This window comes from Sarcophilus harrisii, chromosome 6 (genome assembly GCF_902635505.1).
Source record: "Sarcophilus harrisii chromosome 6, mSarHar1.11, whole genome shotgun sequence".
In the NCBI taxonomy this organism is placed as follows: domain Eukaryota; kingdom Metazoa; phylum Chordata; class Mammalia; order Dasyuromorphia; family Dasyuridae; genus Sarcophilus; species Sarcophilus harrisii.
Window position 1 is genome coordinate 222,097,180 of NC_045431.1, and position 18,897 is coordinate 222,116,076.

At 38.9% G+C, this 18,897-nt stretch overlaps 1 protein-coding gene across 1 annotated transcript in view; it reads left to right on the forward strand.

Moving 5' to 3' along the window:
• The window catches only part of LDLRAD3 (low density lipoprotein receptor class A domain containing 3), a 269,577-nt gene that overhangs the window by 135,425 nt on the left and 115,255 nt on the right, over positions 1 to 18,897 (forward strand). Inside the window, exon 3 of the mRNA XM_031942063.1 lies at positions 15,026 to 15,151. Coding sequence (XP_031797923.1) covers positions 15,026 to 15,151 — 126 coding nt within the window. The remainder of the gene's footprint in view (positions 1 to 15,025; positions 15,152 to 18,897) is intronic.

Here is an 18,897-nt window from a genome sequence, read left to right on the forward strand (position 1 = left end):
TCTGTCACATGGATGAGCGAGTAGACTTGTTATGCCTGGTTCCAGAGATAAATCATGAGAATCGTGTGCATTGCTCAGATGCCTTGGAAAGTAATGAGTCCCCTCCTCATTTGAGGTCTTCAAGCACAGTTTAGATGGATCCTTGTTGGGGATATTGCAGAAAAACAATTCTCATTCAGATGAGGACTGGATTAAATTGATGCTCTGAGGTCCCTTCCAAAGGTGAGATTACATGATGGTGCTTTCTATTCTCCTTGATTCTCTAGCAATAAGTTCAGTTCAATCCAAGGAGTATTCATGGAGAACCTACGGTGTGCCAGACTCTAAAGATACAATGATTAAAATTAAACAATTTCTTTCCTTAAGGAGCTTTCATTCTCTTGGACTCATCTTTTGCTCTCTACTCAAATCTCTTCCTTTAAAAATCTTATGATCCCATGATTCTTTTTTGCCTGTAATGTAGCTCAAAGTGAATCACGGGCTTTTCAAGGTGGAGGGTGATTTGGAGTCCTTCTTGTTTAGCTCTTATTTACCTTATAGATGAGGAAACCAAGACTGATAATCAGATGGGGTGACTTGCCTTAGACTGAAAGATGAGGAGCCCAGACCAAAGCCCATTGTGACAGCAGCCTCGTAGCCGCATGCAGCAGTGTGCAAGGTGCCAGAGTCCTGATTAGTCAAGCACATCAGCATTCTGGCACAACAGAGAAATGCTTCAGAGGAAGCAGCGTCCAACTCTTTTGCATGATTGCCACCTGGGGAGATGCTGAGCCAGGAGCCAAGATGGAAATAGGCTGACACTCTCAACACATAATAACCCCTTAAAACTGTGGGCAGCCCTAGCACCTCTGTCTTCCCCGTGGCTGTTGAACTCTAGATTGTCATATGGAAAAGGAATGGTCTTCATCCAGATAGAAAAACTGAGGGAGGGATTAGCTTTTTTGTGTTTGACTCCGAAGGATAAAACAAGAACGATGGATGCCAGCCACAAAAAGTAATTAATTGACGCAAAAACCAACAATAAATAAATATAGGCTTGATTTCAGGGGGAAAATTGCTAATCACGGAGCTGTTCAAAATTGAATAACTGAAGGGGAGTGGTAGCTTCCTCTCATTCAAGCAATGAAGCAAAGGCTGATGTAGTGCTTTGTCCTAAATGCACTAAAGAGGTATGGGCTAGATAGGATGGCCTTGGAGACCCTTAAAGTTCAGAGAAACTATAATTCTTCATAAAATTTAGTTAATAAGTTGGGATGGAGAGTGGAATAGGAGATTGTACAGAATCCAGATTCCCATGTGTTTCTCTCCTGGAGCCCTCCTTCTCAGTGTTTGTATATTCCTCCTGCATCTCGTCTTGATGGGGAACGGGACCAGGTCCAAGAACGCAGAGGCATGGAGCCTGAAAGCGAACAGCATATTGGATCAGGAGGTGTCCTGGGAAATATTTAGATATCCAAGACTTGTTATGAGTGATGGTGGTGACAGCTTTGCAGTTGTCATGTTATTTAAATTAATAACAATAACTTATGTTTACCTAGAAGAGTTTTACAAATATTATCTCATTTTGTCCTCACGACAACCCTGAGAAATTGTTAGTATCTCAATTTACATATGAGGAAACTGAGGCAGACAGTGTTGAAGTGACTTCCTCAGAATCACACAAACACCAAATGAGTCAAGATTTGCTCTCTGGACTTTCATGATTCCAAGACCAACGCTTTAAGCGCTTCTTCGCTTAGCAACAAAAGACATAATAACTCACATTTCTATTGCCCTTTTAAGATTTAAAACTATAACATATCTGAGAAATAAGTGACGATGTTACTACCACAAAAATGAAGGACTGATATGGGTGTAACTTCACAGAATTTAAGTTAGCAGGGACTTCAGCAACCTTCTAATCCTAACTGTACTTGAATAGGGATCCCCCTCTGTAAGGTACCCAATAAGTGCTCACCCATTTGGCTTGAAGATCTCTAAGGAAAGAAAGCCTACAGAATCCCAGAGCAACTCATTCTACTCACACTGAAATTGCTCTCATCATTGGAAGATTTTTACTCACATCAAGCTTAAATTAGCTTCTTGGTAACTTTGACTTGTTGTTCCTGGCTCTGTACTCTGTGCCAAATGGAATAGGTTTAATCTCTCTTTCATGAAATGATTCTTCAGCTACTTGAAGGCTAGTTAAGATTGGAATATCATGGATTTAAAATTGGAAAAGACCTAAGAGCTCATCCAGGCAATTTTTATTGATTCTCATTCTCTCTCTCTCTCTCTCTCTCTCTCTCTCTCTCTCTCTCTCTCTCTCTCTCCAACTCTTCCCTCCTCTTTTCTCTTATTTTTGCTCTTCTCTCACACACACCCTCTCCCTCCTTTCCTTTCCTTTTCTCTATCCTTTCTTCTCCTCTTCTTCTCCTCCTCTTCTTCATCTTCTCTCTCCCATTTCCCCCTGCATACTCTCAAGTTTTCTTTCTAGTCAAGATGTTCCCAGTTCTTTCAAGAAGCTCTCATACAGCATGAATTTGAGGTTCTTCACAATCCCAGTTTTATTCCAAGGTTGCCCACTATCACCGTTACTATTTAATATTGTATTAGAAACGCTAGCTATAGCAATAAGAGCTGAGAAAGAGATTAAAGGAATAAGAATAGGCAATGAGGAAGCCAAATTATCACTCTTTGCCGATGACATGATGGTATACTTAGAGAACCCCAGAGATTCTGCTAAAAAGTTATTAGAAATAATCCACAACTTTAGCAAAGTTCCTGGTTATAAAATAAACCCACATAAGTCATCAGCATTCTTATATATCACTAACAAAATCCAACAGTCAGAGTTACAAAGAGAAATTCCATTTAAAGTAACTACTGATAATATAAAATATTTAGGAATCTATCTGCCAAGGGAAAATCAGAAACTTTATGAGCAAAATTACAGACCACTTTTCACACAAATTAAGTCTGATCTAACCAATTGGAAAAAATATTAAATGCTCTTGGATAGGGCGAGCAAATATAATAAAGATGACAATATTACCTAAACTAATCTATTTATTTAGCGCTATACCAATCAGACTCCCAAAAAAACTATTTTAATGACCTAGAAAAAATAACAACAAAGTTCATATGGAAAACAAAAGGTCAAGAATTTCAAGGAATTAATAAAAAAAAATCAAATGATGGTGGCTTAGCTGTACCAGATCTAAAACTATACTATAGAGCAGCAGTTACAAAACTATTTGGTATTGGCTAAGGAATAGATTAGTTGATCAGTGGAATAGATTAGGTTCAAGGGATAAAACAGTCAACAAATATAGCAACCTAGTCTTTGACAAACCCAAAGATCCCAGCTTTTGGGATAAGAACTTAATGTTTGATAAAAATTGCTGGGAAAATTGGAAACTAATATGGCAGAAACTAGGCACTGATCCATACTTAACGCCGTACACCAAGATAAGGTCAAAATGGGTTCATGACCTAGGCATAAAGCATGAAATTATTAATAAATTAGAGGAACATAGGATAGTTTACCTCTCAGACCTGTGGAAGGGGAAGGTTTTTATGACCAAAGCAGAACTAGAGATCATTACTGATCACAAAATAGAAAATTTCGATTATACCAAACTGAAAAGTTTTTGTACAAACAAAACTAATGCAGACAAGATTAGAAGGGAAGCAATAAACTGGGAAAATATTTTTACAGTCAAAGGTTCTGATAAAGGCCTCATTTCCAAAATATATAGAGAATTAACTCTAATTTATAAAAATCAAGCCATTCTCCAATTGAAAAATGGTCAAAGGATATGAACAGACAATTCTCAGATGAAGAAATTGAAACTATTTCTAGTCATATGAAAAGATGCTCCAAGTCATTATTAATCAGAGAAATGCAAATTAAGACAACTCTAAGATACCACTACACACCTGTCAGATTGGCTAAGATGACAGGAAAAATAATGATGATTGTTGGAGGGATGTGGGAAAACTGGGACATTGATTCATTGTTGGTGGAGTTGTGAACGAATCCAACCATTTTGGAGAGTAGTTTGGAACTATGCTCAAAAAGTTATCAAACTGTGCATACCCTTTGATCCAGCAGTGTTACTACTGGGATTATATCCCAAAGAGATTATAAAGAAGGGAAAGGGACCTGTATGTGCACGAATGTTTGTGGCAGCCCTTTTGTAGTGGCTAGAAACTGGAAACTGAATGGATGTCCATCAGTTGGAGAATGGCTGAATAAATTGTGGTATATGAAAATTATGGAATATTACTGTTCTGTAAGAAATGACCAACAGGATGATTTCAGAAAGGCCTGGAGAGACTTACGCGAACTGATGCTAAGTGAAATGAGCAGGACCAGGAGATCATTATATACTTCAACAACAATACTAGATGATGACCAGTCCTGATGGATCAGGCCATCCTCAGCAACGAGATCAACCAAATCATTTCTAATGGAGCAGTAATGAACTGAACTAGCTATACCCAGAAAAGAACTCTGGGAGATGACTAAAAACCATTACATTGAATTCCCAGTCCCTATATTTATGCACACCTGCATCTTTGATTTCCTTCACAAGCTAATTGTACAATAATTCAGAGTCTGATTCTTTTGTACAGCAAAATAATGTTTTGGTCATGTATACTTATTGTGTATCTAAGTTATATTTTAATATATTTAACATCTACTGGTCATCCTGCCATTTAGGGAGGGGTGGGGTAAGAGGTGAAAAATTGGAACAAGAGGTTTGGCAATTGTTAATGCTGTAAAGTTACCCATGTATATATCCTGTAAATTAAAGGCTATTAAATTAAAAAAAAAAAAAAAATCCCAGTTTTATTCTCCAGAGTAAACAAGTGCTCACACATTTGGCTTGAAGATCTCTAAGGAAAGAAAGCCCACAGAATCCCAGAGCAATTCATTCTGCTCACACTGAAATTGCTGTCATCATTAGAAGATTTTTACTCACATCAAACTTAAATTAGCTTTTTGGTAACTTGGAACAACAGGTCGAAGTAATAACTCTTCCCAAAAAGTGTCTAGAACTGATCACAGTGCAGTAGATATAGTCTAACCAGAGAAGAATAAAACCATAATTATCCTGGATGGGACTGTATTTTCCTGGACTCAGTTGTCCTCTTAATGCAATTTACAAGCACATTGGCTTATTCTGGTTCCCAGGTCGCATGGTTATCAGATCATAGATTTAGAGTTATAAAGAACCTTAGCGGCCACTGAGTCCAACTCTCTCATTTGACAGGAAATCGAGAGAGGAAAAGTGATTTGCCAAAGGTCACAAAGGTGACAGTAATAACAAATTAAAGACGATATTCAATACCTCCATTACTTCTATTTGTTGATTTATATTACATTCTCAATCTAACAGACCTTTTTCAGATGCACTGCTATCCATCTGTACTTTCCCTGTTTTGTACTAGTGAAGTTGCTTTTTGAATCAAAATGTGAAATTTGCATTAATCCTCCTTAAATTTCATCTTATCTTATTGGGCCCAGCATTCTACCCTGTCAAGAATCTTTCGAATCCCAACTCTGCCATCCAGCATGTTGGCTGCCGATCCTTTCTTTGTGTTAGCTACAAAATCAATATGGATGCCACACATGTCTTTATTCACATTATTGATAAAAATGGTGAATGGTACAAGGCCGACATATCCCTGTAATACTTGCTAGAAATGTTTATTCCAAGTCTGAGAATTTCAGTGTTGGAAAAATCACCTAATCCAAACTAGAACCACTCAGGAACCCTTCTACGATATCCTTAACATGTGATCATCCACCCTGCATTAAGAAGAGCCCCCGGTATCAAAGCTCCCTGGTTCTAGAAAAAATCATTTATAGGAAATCCCAGCCCAACAGAAAGCAATCTAATACCACTCAGGGAGGCAAAAAAACTAAAGGAAATGCTTTTTCTTGAATCATTTCAATGATTCTGGTGTTTTAATTCATCCCTTTAGTCTAAGGGGCCCCTCTTCAATAATGCCATATGATCCTTTTGGAAAATCATGTATTTGATTTTCCAAATCAAGAAGATTTGGAAGATCTGGAAGTTTAAAGCACTTAAACTAAATTCTGTGGGTTTGCTTTTTAAAAATCTAAAACCAATAACCATCAACAGAAACAAATCTCTGAACATAAGCAAGAATAAAATCATAACTCTCATTATTTAGATTTGTTGTTTTTTTTATCAAACCTATTTTGACTGAAAAGAAAATAATAAAAATCCCATTTGTTTCCATGTCCTTAAAAGAAGAGGAGGGGCCCCCCTAAGGCATGTGGAACCTCAGCCTACTGGTGTACAATTCCTGTAGAATTTACATAAAGCAACAAGATGCCTGACATGTACTTAATTCTCTATACTTTTCACACTTCTTTCCCAAACATTTTCTCACTTAATTCTCACAAGTAAAAGTGTAAAAATTCTAGCTCTTTCAAAGCTACAATTGTTAGAGAATCAATGTTGACATTTATGCGTTAATGTCTACTCAGAGAGTACTTGCAGCCATTTAACGAGTTCTAAATTTCCCAAATGGTTCTGACTCCTCTTCAAATCAGCTAGCATTTATTAAGTGCTTTCTGCATGCAAGAAAATGGCTAAGTTCTGGACACAGTTTCCTGGAGCACTGTGAGGTTAAGTGATTTGGCTATTAGTCACATACCTAATAGGAGTCGGTGATGGAGTTTGAACCTAAGTTGTCTTGATGCTATGGTCCTCAGTCACTTCTTCACTGTACCACCATACTGTCTCTTACCAGCTTAACAACCCTATCAAAAGAGGAAAGCGACTTAATTTGAAGTAGTCTGAAGTTGATGAAATTGTACTTATAGCTCTTTGTAATTCTTCCCACCTCTTCTCTCTATATACTGACCAGAATTTTCAGGCTCACAAAGTGATTGACCTTCATTATTTTTACTTCATACTGGAATCAATCTTGTAAGATAGATATTAGAAGTTTTATTCCCATATCAGGGATGAGGAGACTAGTTCACAGGATTGAAGAGAATTGCCTGTAATTTCAAAGCTAGTAAGGAAAGATGACACGTGTATTTTTAGTGATTTTTATTAATGCTCTCAGTGGTGATTAGACCAAGCTCCTTTTCTCTTCCTTGAAATAGATAGCAGAGAAATGCTCATTTTTTGGTTTAAATGCTCACCCTGAATAGGTTTGCTCACTCCCAGAGTTCATCTCCAGGCGACCCATGTCATAATGTGCAAAATGGAGAAATCCTATTTTTTGAAGAATGGGAGTAGTTCATGGAGACATTTATAAATGGTCATTTAGGATTTACAGAATGTTTTACATGCAGGATCTGACTTGATATTCGCAGGAACTCATGGGAAATTGAGGGGATAAATATATCACTCCCATTTTATAGATGTGAGATTCAGAAAAGTTAAATGACATTCCCAGAGTCTTTCAGCCCAATGAGTGTCAAAGGGAGGATCCGAATCGATGACTGTCCTAACTCCAAGTCTTATTTTCTGTTCCATGATATCTTTTCTCCATGCTAGTTTTCCCCTGCATTCAATATCTTTCTCTTGGTTTTTGTTGACTCTCTAACCCTTATTCTAAAGCAAATGAATTATTTCAGAAATAGCTTGTGCTCTGACTGAAGTGCCCAATGAGCTGAGCTGCCAGGACAAGAAATCTCATTAGTAATTTCTGAAATAAGGTGCAGTGAGCATGCCCCTTTCTTTCTTTTAAAAAAATGGGAAAGGGCAGCTAGCGGTGTAGTAGATAGAGTGCCAGCCCTGAAGACAGAAAGACCTGAATTCAAATCTGGCCTCAGACACTTAATACTTTCTGGCTGTGTCATCCTGGGCAAGTCATTTAACCCTAATTGCCTCAGCCAAAAAAAAAATTTAAAAAAATGGAAGGGGAAGAAGCAGGATGGGGATGAGTGGTGAATAAGTGTGATTTCTAATAAAATTGTGTAAAAAGAAATCACTTAATCCCATTGGTAACAAAAATTCTCTGATTTGGGCCTTGCTGATTTGGAGAACAAGCATTAACACACTGGAGAATATCTTCAAAAAATAGTAGAAAACTGCCAGTTTTAGCACTAGTATAATCATAGTTACTGGATAGTGGTTAGTGATCTCTTTTGGCACAGCCACCAATCCCTTCCTGGAAGGGATAGGGCAGATTTCGCCTTAGGGGCAAAAATACTGAATTTGAAGTCAGAGGAGTTAGGTTCAAAGCCACATGCTTCCTATTTGTTCTTAGACACCCTTTAACTTTTGAAATCTTTATTTTTTTACATGTAAACTAAGAGAGGCTGGATAATGGAGGATCTCATAAGCTTTCGTCCAGTTCTAAATGCTAGAACCCTAGGCTAAAAAATGTAATCTGGCCTGAGTTCTGTGTTCCAAACCGTCCTGCTTCCCTCCTGAGATTCCTTGGCATTATTCAGCAAGCTCTTTCTGAGCATCTGCCATGTATTTCAAGAATCATGATCCAAATACTGGAAAGGTCTTCTAAGACCATCCAGACCAACCCATAAGGCACATTGAACCAGTTTCTCTGGAATGGAGAGAGGATGCCATACCAAACCAAAAAAAAAAAAAAAAAGAAAAAAAGGATACAAATGCATTAATTAAGTACTTACTGTATACAAAGCACTTGGAAAGGTAAGATATTTTAGTCTTAAGGAGCTCACGTTGACATAGGGGGAAGATACCATATATAGACAGTTTCAGTGGCAAGCCAGATGCAAAGATCCAGTGGTCCTTAGCATAAGATATCAAGACAGATTATAATTTAGCTTCTTGAATGACATTTCCATCAATAAGACCATACCAATTTCTTGATCCATTTGACCCATCTAGGGTTTTGATGCTAAAGATTTCCTTGAACAAGTTTTTAGTAGCCTTAGCCACTAAAGGAGGTAGGAACTGCAAGAGCAGCAGCTGAGAGAATACATCTCCACAAGGGTTACTTTTCTCTGGTGGCTGTGGGGACCACAGAGTTCTTAGCCCAGGGCAGTAATATGATCATATTGATGCTTTTTAATATCTCTTCATGACCATATTGGGGATATACTGGAATGGAGAAAGGTTAGAGGAAGAGACAACAAGGAGGAGGTTATTGCAATTATTCTGAGGAGAGCTTGAACTTGGACTTAGCTATGGGAGTAGGTAAAAGGGAGCGGAGGTAAGAGATGTGGGGAAAATAAGACTTGACAAGACTAAAGAACTGATTGAATATGAATAGATTTGAGGAAGAAGGAAGACCAACTCCCAATTTTATCTATTAAATTGACTGGAAGGATGATAGTGCCCCTGACAGAAATAGGAATATTAAGAAGTAGGGAGAGCTTGGGAGTAAAGCTATTGATCTCTGTTTTGGAAATGTGGAGATGGAGTTGCCTATAAGACATTCCATTGGAAATGCCCAATAAATAATGTTATAGGACTAGAGCACAGAAGAGGGACTAGGGCTGAAGTAAAGGTCATTGACTAGAATTGCTAGAAAACTTCTCTATAAAATACCTAACAAGTAAACACCCAGCCTTTCTTTAATGGAAAAGAAGGGCTCAAGTGGACGCACCTACATACTAAGTGAGCCCACTAGCATAAAGCTGGGTAGGCAAAGCCATGAGATATCTATATTATTATTTAATTCTTTATGACATGGCTTTGTCACCCACTTGTCATCTGATCCTCACAACTAAAGATTTCTGGGAATCTTGAAGTATGATTTCTAGAAAGTTTGAAATCAAAGAGACCACAAGATCCTAGAGCTTGGAAAAAGTACAGTCTTTGGAGTGCCATGGAAGCTTCTTTTCTATAGGGAACCTTAAAGTCTAATGAGAAAAGAGGAAACAGTTATAAAACATCTCATGATTACAGTAAAAAAACTGAGGGGATATGGATTGGAGGACCTATAATTTAAGTCAGATAAAATTAATAAGTATTTACTAAGAACCTACAGTTGTTTCTTAGTCATGTCCAAGTCTTAATGACCCTATTTGAGGTTTTCTTGACAGAGATATTGGACTGGTTTGCCATTCCCTTTTCTAGTTCATTTTACACATGGGGAAACTGAGGCAAACAAGGTTAAGTGACTTGCACAGTTTTTCATAGCTTTTAAGTGTCTAAGGTCAGATTTGAACTCAGGAAAATGCATCTTCCTCACTCTTAACACTGTATACTGTGACCACCTAGTTGCCTTATTATATTCCATACCCTATGTTATATACTAGTGATACAAAAGCCAAAACAAATCTGAGTTCTTAAGGAAAGGATTTCATAGTCTAAGGGGAACCATATGTGTATAACTATACGCCAACAAGAGACAATAGGATAAATTGGAGATTTCTGAGGGAAAGCAATAAGCTTAAGTAGGAGCAGAAAAAGCTTCTGGGAGACTTGAAGGAAGCCACGTGAGAAACCTTAGTTTATCAATTCAGGTTGTCATCCTCTCTGCAAATTAAAATCACTAAGCAGATCAGCCAGAGAAAATGTCTGGCGTCAGGAGATGACGTTCTTGTGCTAGAAATGGCAAAGAGACCAGAATTATCAGATTGCAGAATATCTGAAGGAAAAGAGTAGATAAGAAGTTTGGGAAGATAGGGAGGGTCCAGGTTATCAAAAGTTAAAAAAAAAAAAAGGAGGGTTTGATATTAAGAGTTTAAATATGGATAAATTTAAATTTTCACACTTGGTTTAAGAAGTAGCTTTTGAAAGTATAAAATGGAGGAGATGTGGGTAAAAGGCAGTTTTTAATGAGAAAGATTTGGGGTCCTCGGTGGATTACAAGTTCATCAATTACAAGTATGATATGGTCACCTGAAAAGCAAATGTAATCTTGAACTGCATTAAGAGAGGAAAAGATTCTAAGAATCAGGAGGGAATAAATGGAGATGTACTCAGCCCTCAACAGGTGGAGTATTACATTCAGTTCTCGGTGCCACATTTTAGTAAGGGCATTGATTAGCTAAGAGGTAGTGAAGCAGAGTGGATAGTGAGAAAAGGAAAACTTGGATTTAGTTCTTGCTTCTGACTCATTTTGGCTGTGCCCCACTGGACAATCTCAACTTCCCAGGGTCTGGGCTATCAACCTCAAATAGAAATAATTACCACTAAACCATACAGAAAGACTCCTATGGGCCAAGAGTGACTTTGTTTTGAAATGTCATATTATCTATGTTTGTATTTTTATATGTTTTGTGTTTTATTTATATTGTATATATATTATTTATATTATACAGTTATATTTTCATCATCATCCACATTTAGGAAGGTTGTACATCATGTGTTTGGTGGTCTCTGCTCTAAGCAACTGTCTTAGGTTTTAATTTGCAGAAAAGGTGGCAACCTGTATTGATAGTGAGTTTTCTCACCTGGAAATTTCCTGTACCATAAAAATCGTAGGGCAGTCCCTTTCCTTAGCGACAAGCTACAGAGGACAGGCAGAATGGTGAAGGGTTTTGAATTCATGTCACATGAGAATGATTGGGGAAAATGAGTTAGCTTTATCCAGGACAAATGAAGACTTTGTCTTCAAGTAGTAGAAGAGGGAGTAGACTTATGTAATTGGCTGAACTAGGAATGGTAGGTTCAAGTCACAAGGGGATTAATTTAAGATGTAACCTAAACTGAAGTGGAGAGCCTCAGGAGGAAAAGGATTCCTCCTGCATGGAGGTCTTCAATTTATGATGAAACATTTGTTAGGCTCCTAAGCCATAGGGATCCTGCCCACCAGGTGCTCACAAGCCAAGGATGGATGACCACTTGCTAGGTAAAATGTAGTGGGATTCTGGGATATGGGTTGGATTGGATGGCTGCTAAGTTTAATTGCAATCCTGAAATTCTCTGATTCTGTGCTGGAAGACGAGAAAGCCACCTTGGAACAAGTGAGCTTCTTGCTGATATTGAAAGAAACGTACAGAGTTTAGCAAAAAAAAAAAAAAATTGATCTGATTCTCATTTCTCCATTGGGAAGGATTTTGAGCAATCACTGTTATCCTGTCCACATGGTAGACTTTCTTTTCTGTAGTGTCCTAAGATTTAGGACTACAGGGATGATGGAGGGACAGTCTAGGCCAGGGGTCCTCAAACTTTTAAAATAGGGGGCCAGTTCACTGTCCCTCAGACTGTTGGAGGGCCGGACTATAGTAAAAACCAAAACTTTGTTTTGTGGGCCTTTAAATAAAGAAACTTCATAGCCCTGGGTGAGGGGGATAAATGTCCTCAGCTGCTGCATCTGGCCCACAGGTCGTAGTTTGAGGACCCCTGGGACTCTATGTTCCTCAGCTTACAGAGAAGAAAAGTGAATTCAAAGCTAGAAAGTGCTTGAGCCAAATTTAGAATTTAAATATTGAGGGTCCGATCCAGTTCACTTTCCACAGTTTTTCTGTAGCTGACTTCCTGAACTTTTGTCTTTTCTATCACAATAATCATTTTTCTTTTTTTAGTTTTGCTGATGCCTTTTGTTTTTAGATTCCAGTCACTTACTGAGCCTTCGTTTGTAATAAATAATTAAGTCACAGGAGGTCATAGTTGTAATGGTTTGTCCTTTGTTCTTGAAGAGGACCATGACACGGGGCAGGTGATGCCGTGATATGCAAGTGAATTGGATTGAAGCGAGGGAGGGCTGGGCAAGATCACCTGCCTCACTTTCCCCTCCAGAGCCCTCTGGGTCCAGTGAAAGAATATAGATCAGGATGACCAGAGATGGCCCTGGAACTGGGGCTACAAAGAGCCAACCAACCCAGAGAAGCATTTGAATCATTTACCAGCCATGTTACCTCCCCTCTACCAACCCTTCCTATAAAAGGAGGGAATGAGATTCAGCGGACGTTATTTGACAAGGAAAAATGTCCATCCGCCAGGGGGTGAGGAGAAGTAGGCTATATCGACAATACTTTATAAAATGTTTAAAGAACGGCAAGGATCGCTTTGCTGTTTGCTCCAGTCTAGTCAGGTTGAAAAACCCATGAGTAATGATCCCCAATCTGGAACCGAAGGGCAGCCTGGTAGCAGGGAGGGGTTGGAGAGCGGCTCGCTTTTGATTTTTTAAAAGCTGGGCACGTTCCCAGGTCCTAAAATCCTTTTGATTGTGAATTGGCCACTGCCAAAGTTGGTGTGTTACAGATGGCGGTAACGCTGGCTTAATTTACTGCCTGTTTTCTCTAAAGTAATGGTCTATTATTCTATTATTTCTTAGAGGACCTTGGATTCTGCTTAAGGAGAAGGGGGAGGTGGGGGAAATAAAAGAGAGGGAAGAAGCCTTTGTGGTGGGGGCGGACTAGGAGGGAGCGCTCATATACCTGCAATGCAATGCCAGATCCTATCTTAGATCTTCCAGCCCTGTTAATGGGGACATACATTACTCCAAACAGTGCGCTTTTGTCAGCAGGACACTAAATCAAACGAGAGTGAGCGGCTTCTTTTCAAATTGCCCCTACCGTGGGATGTGAGGGAAAAAAAGAATTTGTTAGAGCAGAAGGGAGCCTTTCTCATTATGAAGACTCTTTTCAACTTGACAACATCAGTGGAATGGAAAGAACAACAGATTTTTAGTCAACTGGTCTGAGTTCAAATCCTAGATCTGATATTTTCAAGCTCAATGAGCTCAGGCCAGTCATTTAAATTTTCAGCCTCAGTTTCCCCATCTGTAAACTGAGATGGTAGTACTAAATGGCTCCCTTGCCATTATATACATCTGTTCCTCTGAATTGGCAGAGAATGCCCTTATTTGGGAACGTGGCTTGTGCCCAAGAACCCCAAGAAACATTCTCAGAAACATTTTCTGGCATTGTCTTCTTGGGCCCTTCTCTTTTGTCCCCATCTTCCTCTCTTCAGCTCAGAGAAACTGTGGCCCCGTGTCAATGACACAGTTCTCTGCCTCATGCAGGAGCTAGTTTTATGAGCTCAGACCTAAATAATTCACCTGCAGCTTTTCCTTGCTGTGGGAATGTGGGACAGAAGGCTATTAACCTAATTAACCTAACAGGAATGTGGGTTTTGATCCCAGGGCCTCTACTTACCCCCTCTGTGCTCTTGGTCTCCTTGTCACTACCTGTTCCAAAATAATGATAATAAAATAATAATAATAATAATAACTGGTTGCTTTTCAGTGTCTCCTTGTCACTGCCTGTTTATAAAATAATGATGATAATAATAATAATAACTGGTTGCTATTAGTGTTTCCTTGTCACTGCCTGTTCCAAAATAATGATAATAAAATAATAATAATAATAATAACTGGTTGCTATTCAGTGTCTCCTTGTCACTGCCTGTTTACAAAATAATGATGACAATAATAATAATAATAATAATAACTGGTTGCTATTCAGTGGTGTCCAGCGCTTTGTGACTATACTGTCCATGGGGTTTTCTTGGCAAGGATGGAGTGCTTTGCCATTTCCTTCTCCTGTGAATTAAGGCAAGCAGGTTAAGTGTCTTGCCCAGGGTCACACAACTAGTGAGTGTCTAAGGCTGGATTTGAACTCAGGTCTTCAGGACTCTATCCTCTGAGCATCTGGCTGCCTGCTAACTATAACAATAATATCATCCAACTTTTACATAGTACTTAGGTTCAAAAAGCACTTTCCATAAATCAATTGCCTCATCCGAGCTACACAGCAATCCAGTGAGTGTAAGGGCTGGTACATAGTACAGTGGATGGCCTACAGTAGGAATTTATTATAATAATAAAATATATACATTATATAAATATATAAAATAAATAAAATATAAAAATAAAATAAAAATACATATTATTATAATAATTAATCAAATTATTATTATTTCCATTTATGAAGAAACTGAGGGGGTGAGTGACTTTCCCACACACAAGCTTTGCTACTGCTGTGTGACCTTGAACAAAGACACTTCTCCTTTCTGTCTCCTCATCTGTGGATTTTTTGGGGTGGGATCATTACACACAGAAGCTCAACCTTAAAGGACCCATGGGTCTAGCACTCTGGGCGACAGGCAGGAATTAGCCTTAGAAGGTCTCCCCTAATAATCGGGTCTGTTTGTCTTTGTTCTTCCAGCCAAAGCCAAGTCCAAGTGTGGCCCGACTTTCTTCCCTTGTGCCAGTGGAATCCACTGTATCATAGGTCGCTTCAGATGCAATGGATTCGAAGACTGTCCAGATGGCAGCGATGAAGAAAACTGCAGTAAGTGTCTGCCCCCCAAGCTACCCAACCACTTATACCCTGCTCACTTGTGCACTCTGCCTCCTGACCCCCTCTTGTCCATCACCATGTCTTCAATTTTTTTTATTTATTTGTTTGTTTTTTTATTTGATTGTTTGTTATGCTGTGAAGCAATTAGAGTTAAGTGACATGCCCAAAATCAGATAGCTAGGAAGTGTTAAGTGCCTGAGGCTGAATTTTAATTTAGAACCCATGCTCTGCCCCACTGTGCCAGCTAGCTGCCCCCAGAATTAACACCATGTTTGAAGATATAGCTGAGCACTTTGTGAACATGGTCTCATTAGACTCCACAACAACTCTGGGAGGAAGATTCTATTTGCTGCTATTGTTAACTTGTTTCTGGTTTTCAGTGCTTTGCCATTTCCTTCTCTGGCTCATTTTATAGCTGAGGAAAACTGATGCAAAGAGAGTGAAGTGACTTGTCCAGGAGCTAGTAAATATCTGAGGCTGGATTTGAACTCAAGCCTTTTTGACTCCAAAGCTCTATACTCTGCCTTTTCCATTCATCTCTTTTTTTATTCAAAATGTATAACATGAATCATCCCCCAAAAGACTTTCAAATTCCCATCTGACTGAATTCCACCAGTTGCTTTTTTTCTAGTAAATTTATTTATTTTTAAAATAAATTGCTTTATGAATCATGTTGGGAGAGAAAAATCAGAGCAAAAAGGAAAGAGAAAAAAAAAACAGAAAAAAAGAAGTGAACATAGCATGTGTTGATTTACATTCAGTCTCTTTAATTTTTTTTCTGGATGCAGATGGCATTTTCTGTCCAAAGTCTATTGGGATTGCTTTGGATCACTGATCCAAGAAGAACCAAGTCTTTCATAGTTGATCATCGCACGTTCTTGCTCTTATTATGTTCTGCTTGTTTCCCTTGGCATCAGTTCATGTAAATCTTTCCAGGCCTTTCTAAAATCAGCTTGTTCATCATTTTTATAGAACAATAATATTCCATTACCTTCCTATAAGACCAACTGCTATTTATTTTATTTATTTTTTATTTTTATATTTATTTTATCTCCATCATTTGGAACCCTTAAAATTTGAGTGCTTTCAGCTATGGCTGCCCAAGCTTATATTTGTGTGTGTTTGGTATTGGACCCATTTTATAGATAAGAAAAATGAAACCCAAATGGGTTGACGCAGCTAGTAAGGAGCAGCACCAACATGTGACAATGTCCTTCACTCCAAATCTGGTGTTGTCTTTCTTATATTACAAGTGTCAATATTCCTTTAAAGAATTATTCCAAGACAATGGTTAAGTCCAATATCCCACCATTTTCCCCCACCCAAGATTTCTCTTTTTTCTGTTTTCCATGTCTAATTATCTTTCTGTATTTTCTTTATTCATTCAGCAGAGATTAAATGCTTCCTTCCAGTTAGCTCTCTTTATAAAAGTCCTATTTCAAATAAATAAATAAATAATAATAAAAAATAAAAGTCCTATTTCTAGGCCCCATCATGGCAGTATCTGAGAATGGACGTGACCTTGAGTTCTAGAGAAAGCTACATCTGTGGTGGGTCGTTCCAAGCTGGGCCGGGCAAAGTGCTATGACTTTTGTTTCTAAGGCTCAGTCTAGCTGAATTTGGAGGGCTCTTCTTCTCCCTGCGCAGTTTAATTTGGATTTTGGTCACACATTCATGAAGATAACCTGTCAGTGTATAGCCCAGCTTGGATCTCCATCAGGGTAACAAGTCATGGTAGGCAAGAGGAGATCCTTGGAATGATCCACTGTGCTAAATGCTGCCACAGATTTAAGATAAACAATCAAGACCCGCCCCTGAGAACCTTACAACTACCCAGAGAGAATTCCTAAAACACCTACTAAATAAATGCTAGGCAGGGAAAACCCAGAGACAAGATTATTTGCCATCAGGATGCTTACCTTCTGCTATGGGGAAACATGAACTACAGAAGTAATGTAAATACAATGTAATATATAAAAATAATGCAATAAGTTCAATAATATAAAAATAAATACACAATAAAATAGCAAGCAAATGGCCCTTTTCTGAGGAGGGATGTTAAGGGGAGGCAAAGAGGAGAAGGGAGAGCTTTCCTGCTCATGGAGAGTTTGTGTAAAGCCACAGAAGACATTTGGTTAGAGAATAATTCCGACAGTCGAATATTGCTGGAAGATGTATTGGATGTGTTATAAGTGCTTGAGGCAATATTCAAACTCGGATCCCCTGGGTTCTATCCCTTGCTATGCTGTCATCCTGAAGTGGGCCACTATTTAGGATTGCTTTGCTTGGATCTCATCCTATTTTTTTAAAGGAACTAAAATGAGAACATTGTGACCCTCTGCTGCAGACCTGAATAAGTGGCTGTTGGGCCAATCCTGAGTCCTCCCTCCTATCTATGGTTTAAATGTCTATTGGGCCTCTTTTTAGTCCTTTGCTTATGTACCTTGGGATCATACTTGGCTATGTAACTCTGGGCAGGTCACTTAATTTCTGTTTGCCTCAGTTTCCTCACCTGTAAAATAGGAATAGTAGCCCACCTCCCTCCCAAGCTTGTTCTGAAGATCAAATGAATCTTATTTGTTAAGTGTTTAGCAGAGTGCATGGCGTGTACATAGTATGTGCTATATGGATGCTTATTCCCTTTCTTTCCCCCTTTCCCATTCCATTTACCTGTCAGATCCTATCAGTTCCACCTCCATGACAGCCTTCACTCGTGTCCCCTCTCTCCCCTCACAGAGCCATCACCTTGATGCAGCTCTTATCACCCTATTGCTCTAACTCTGATTTTTCCTACCCTATTTTTCTGCACTCTTGCTTAACAATCTTCAGTGTCTCCCTATTGCCTTTCAAGATAGAATCCCTAAGTCTTAGCCTTGGCTATTAAGACCATTTAGAACCTGTATTTCCAGCCTAATCATATCAATTCCCCTTGAAACACTCCATTGCATCCCCCAGCTATTCTCCAAACTCCATGTTTCACCACTCACCTCTGAATCTTTACCTCTCTATCCCTTTACCTGGATTGATCAAATGCTGCTCCCAGAATCATTCTCTGCCATCAGGGTTTCCCACAGTCTTCACTTCTTCAGAGATGCCTTTCTTTCCCTCCCCTGATTAAAACTGTGGCTCTCCCCTCCTCAGATTCCCTTCAGCTCTCTGTCTGGGTCACCACCATGGCCCACCGTCACTCCCCACCTAGTACTTTGCTCATCTGTTTTAGCTGTATTGATCCCTGATTCTCCCTCCTTCCCATTAGAATCTAATTTCCTCCAGAACAGGAACTGTCATTTTGCATCTTTGTCATCTCAGCCCCATGCACTGGGCCCTGCAGATAAGCAGACAAGGCAGCAAACATTTATTAAGTGCTTAAATGATTTTCCTAAGCTCAGGTCCGATATCACTCCCATTCCATGATCAAATACATCCTCTTTTGGCAGTGAAAGCCCTTCATAATGTAGCTTTTACACTTTATAACTACCCCCCCCTCTCCTCCATTCTTACTTTTGGGTATTTTTTCTGGCTATTTTCCATGCCTAGAATGCTCTCCCTCCTTATTCCTATTTCCCACTTGACTTCCCCCCAGCTAAAATCCCACCTTCAACAACAAGCCCCTCCCATTACCTCTTAAATCTAGTTATTTTCTATCTACCCCATCCTCTATTTGTTTATCTTATTTCCTAAATATTCCTAAAAATTACAGCTTGCTTGTACTTTTTTTTTCTTTTTTTTTTCACTCC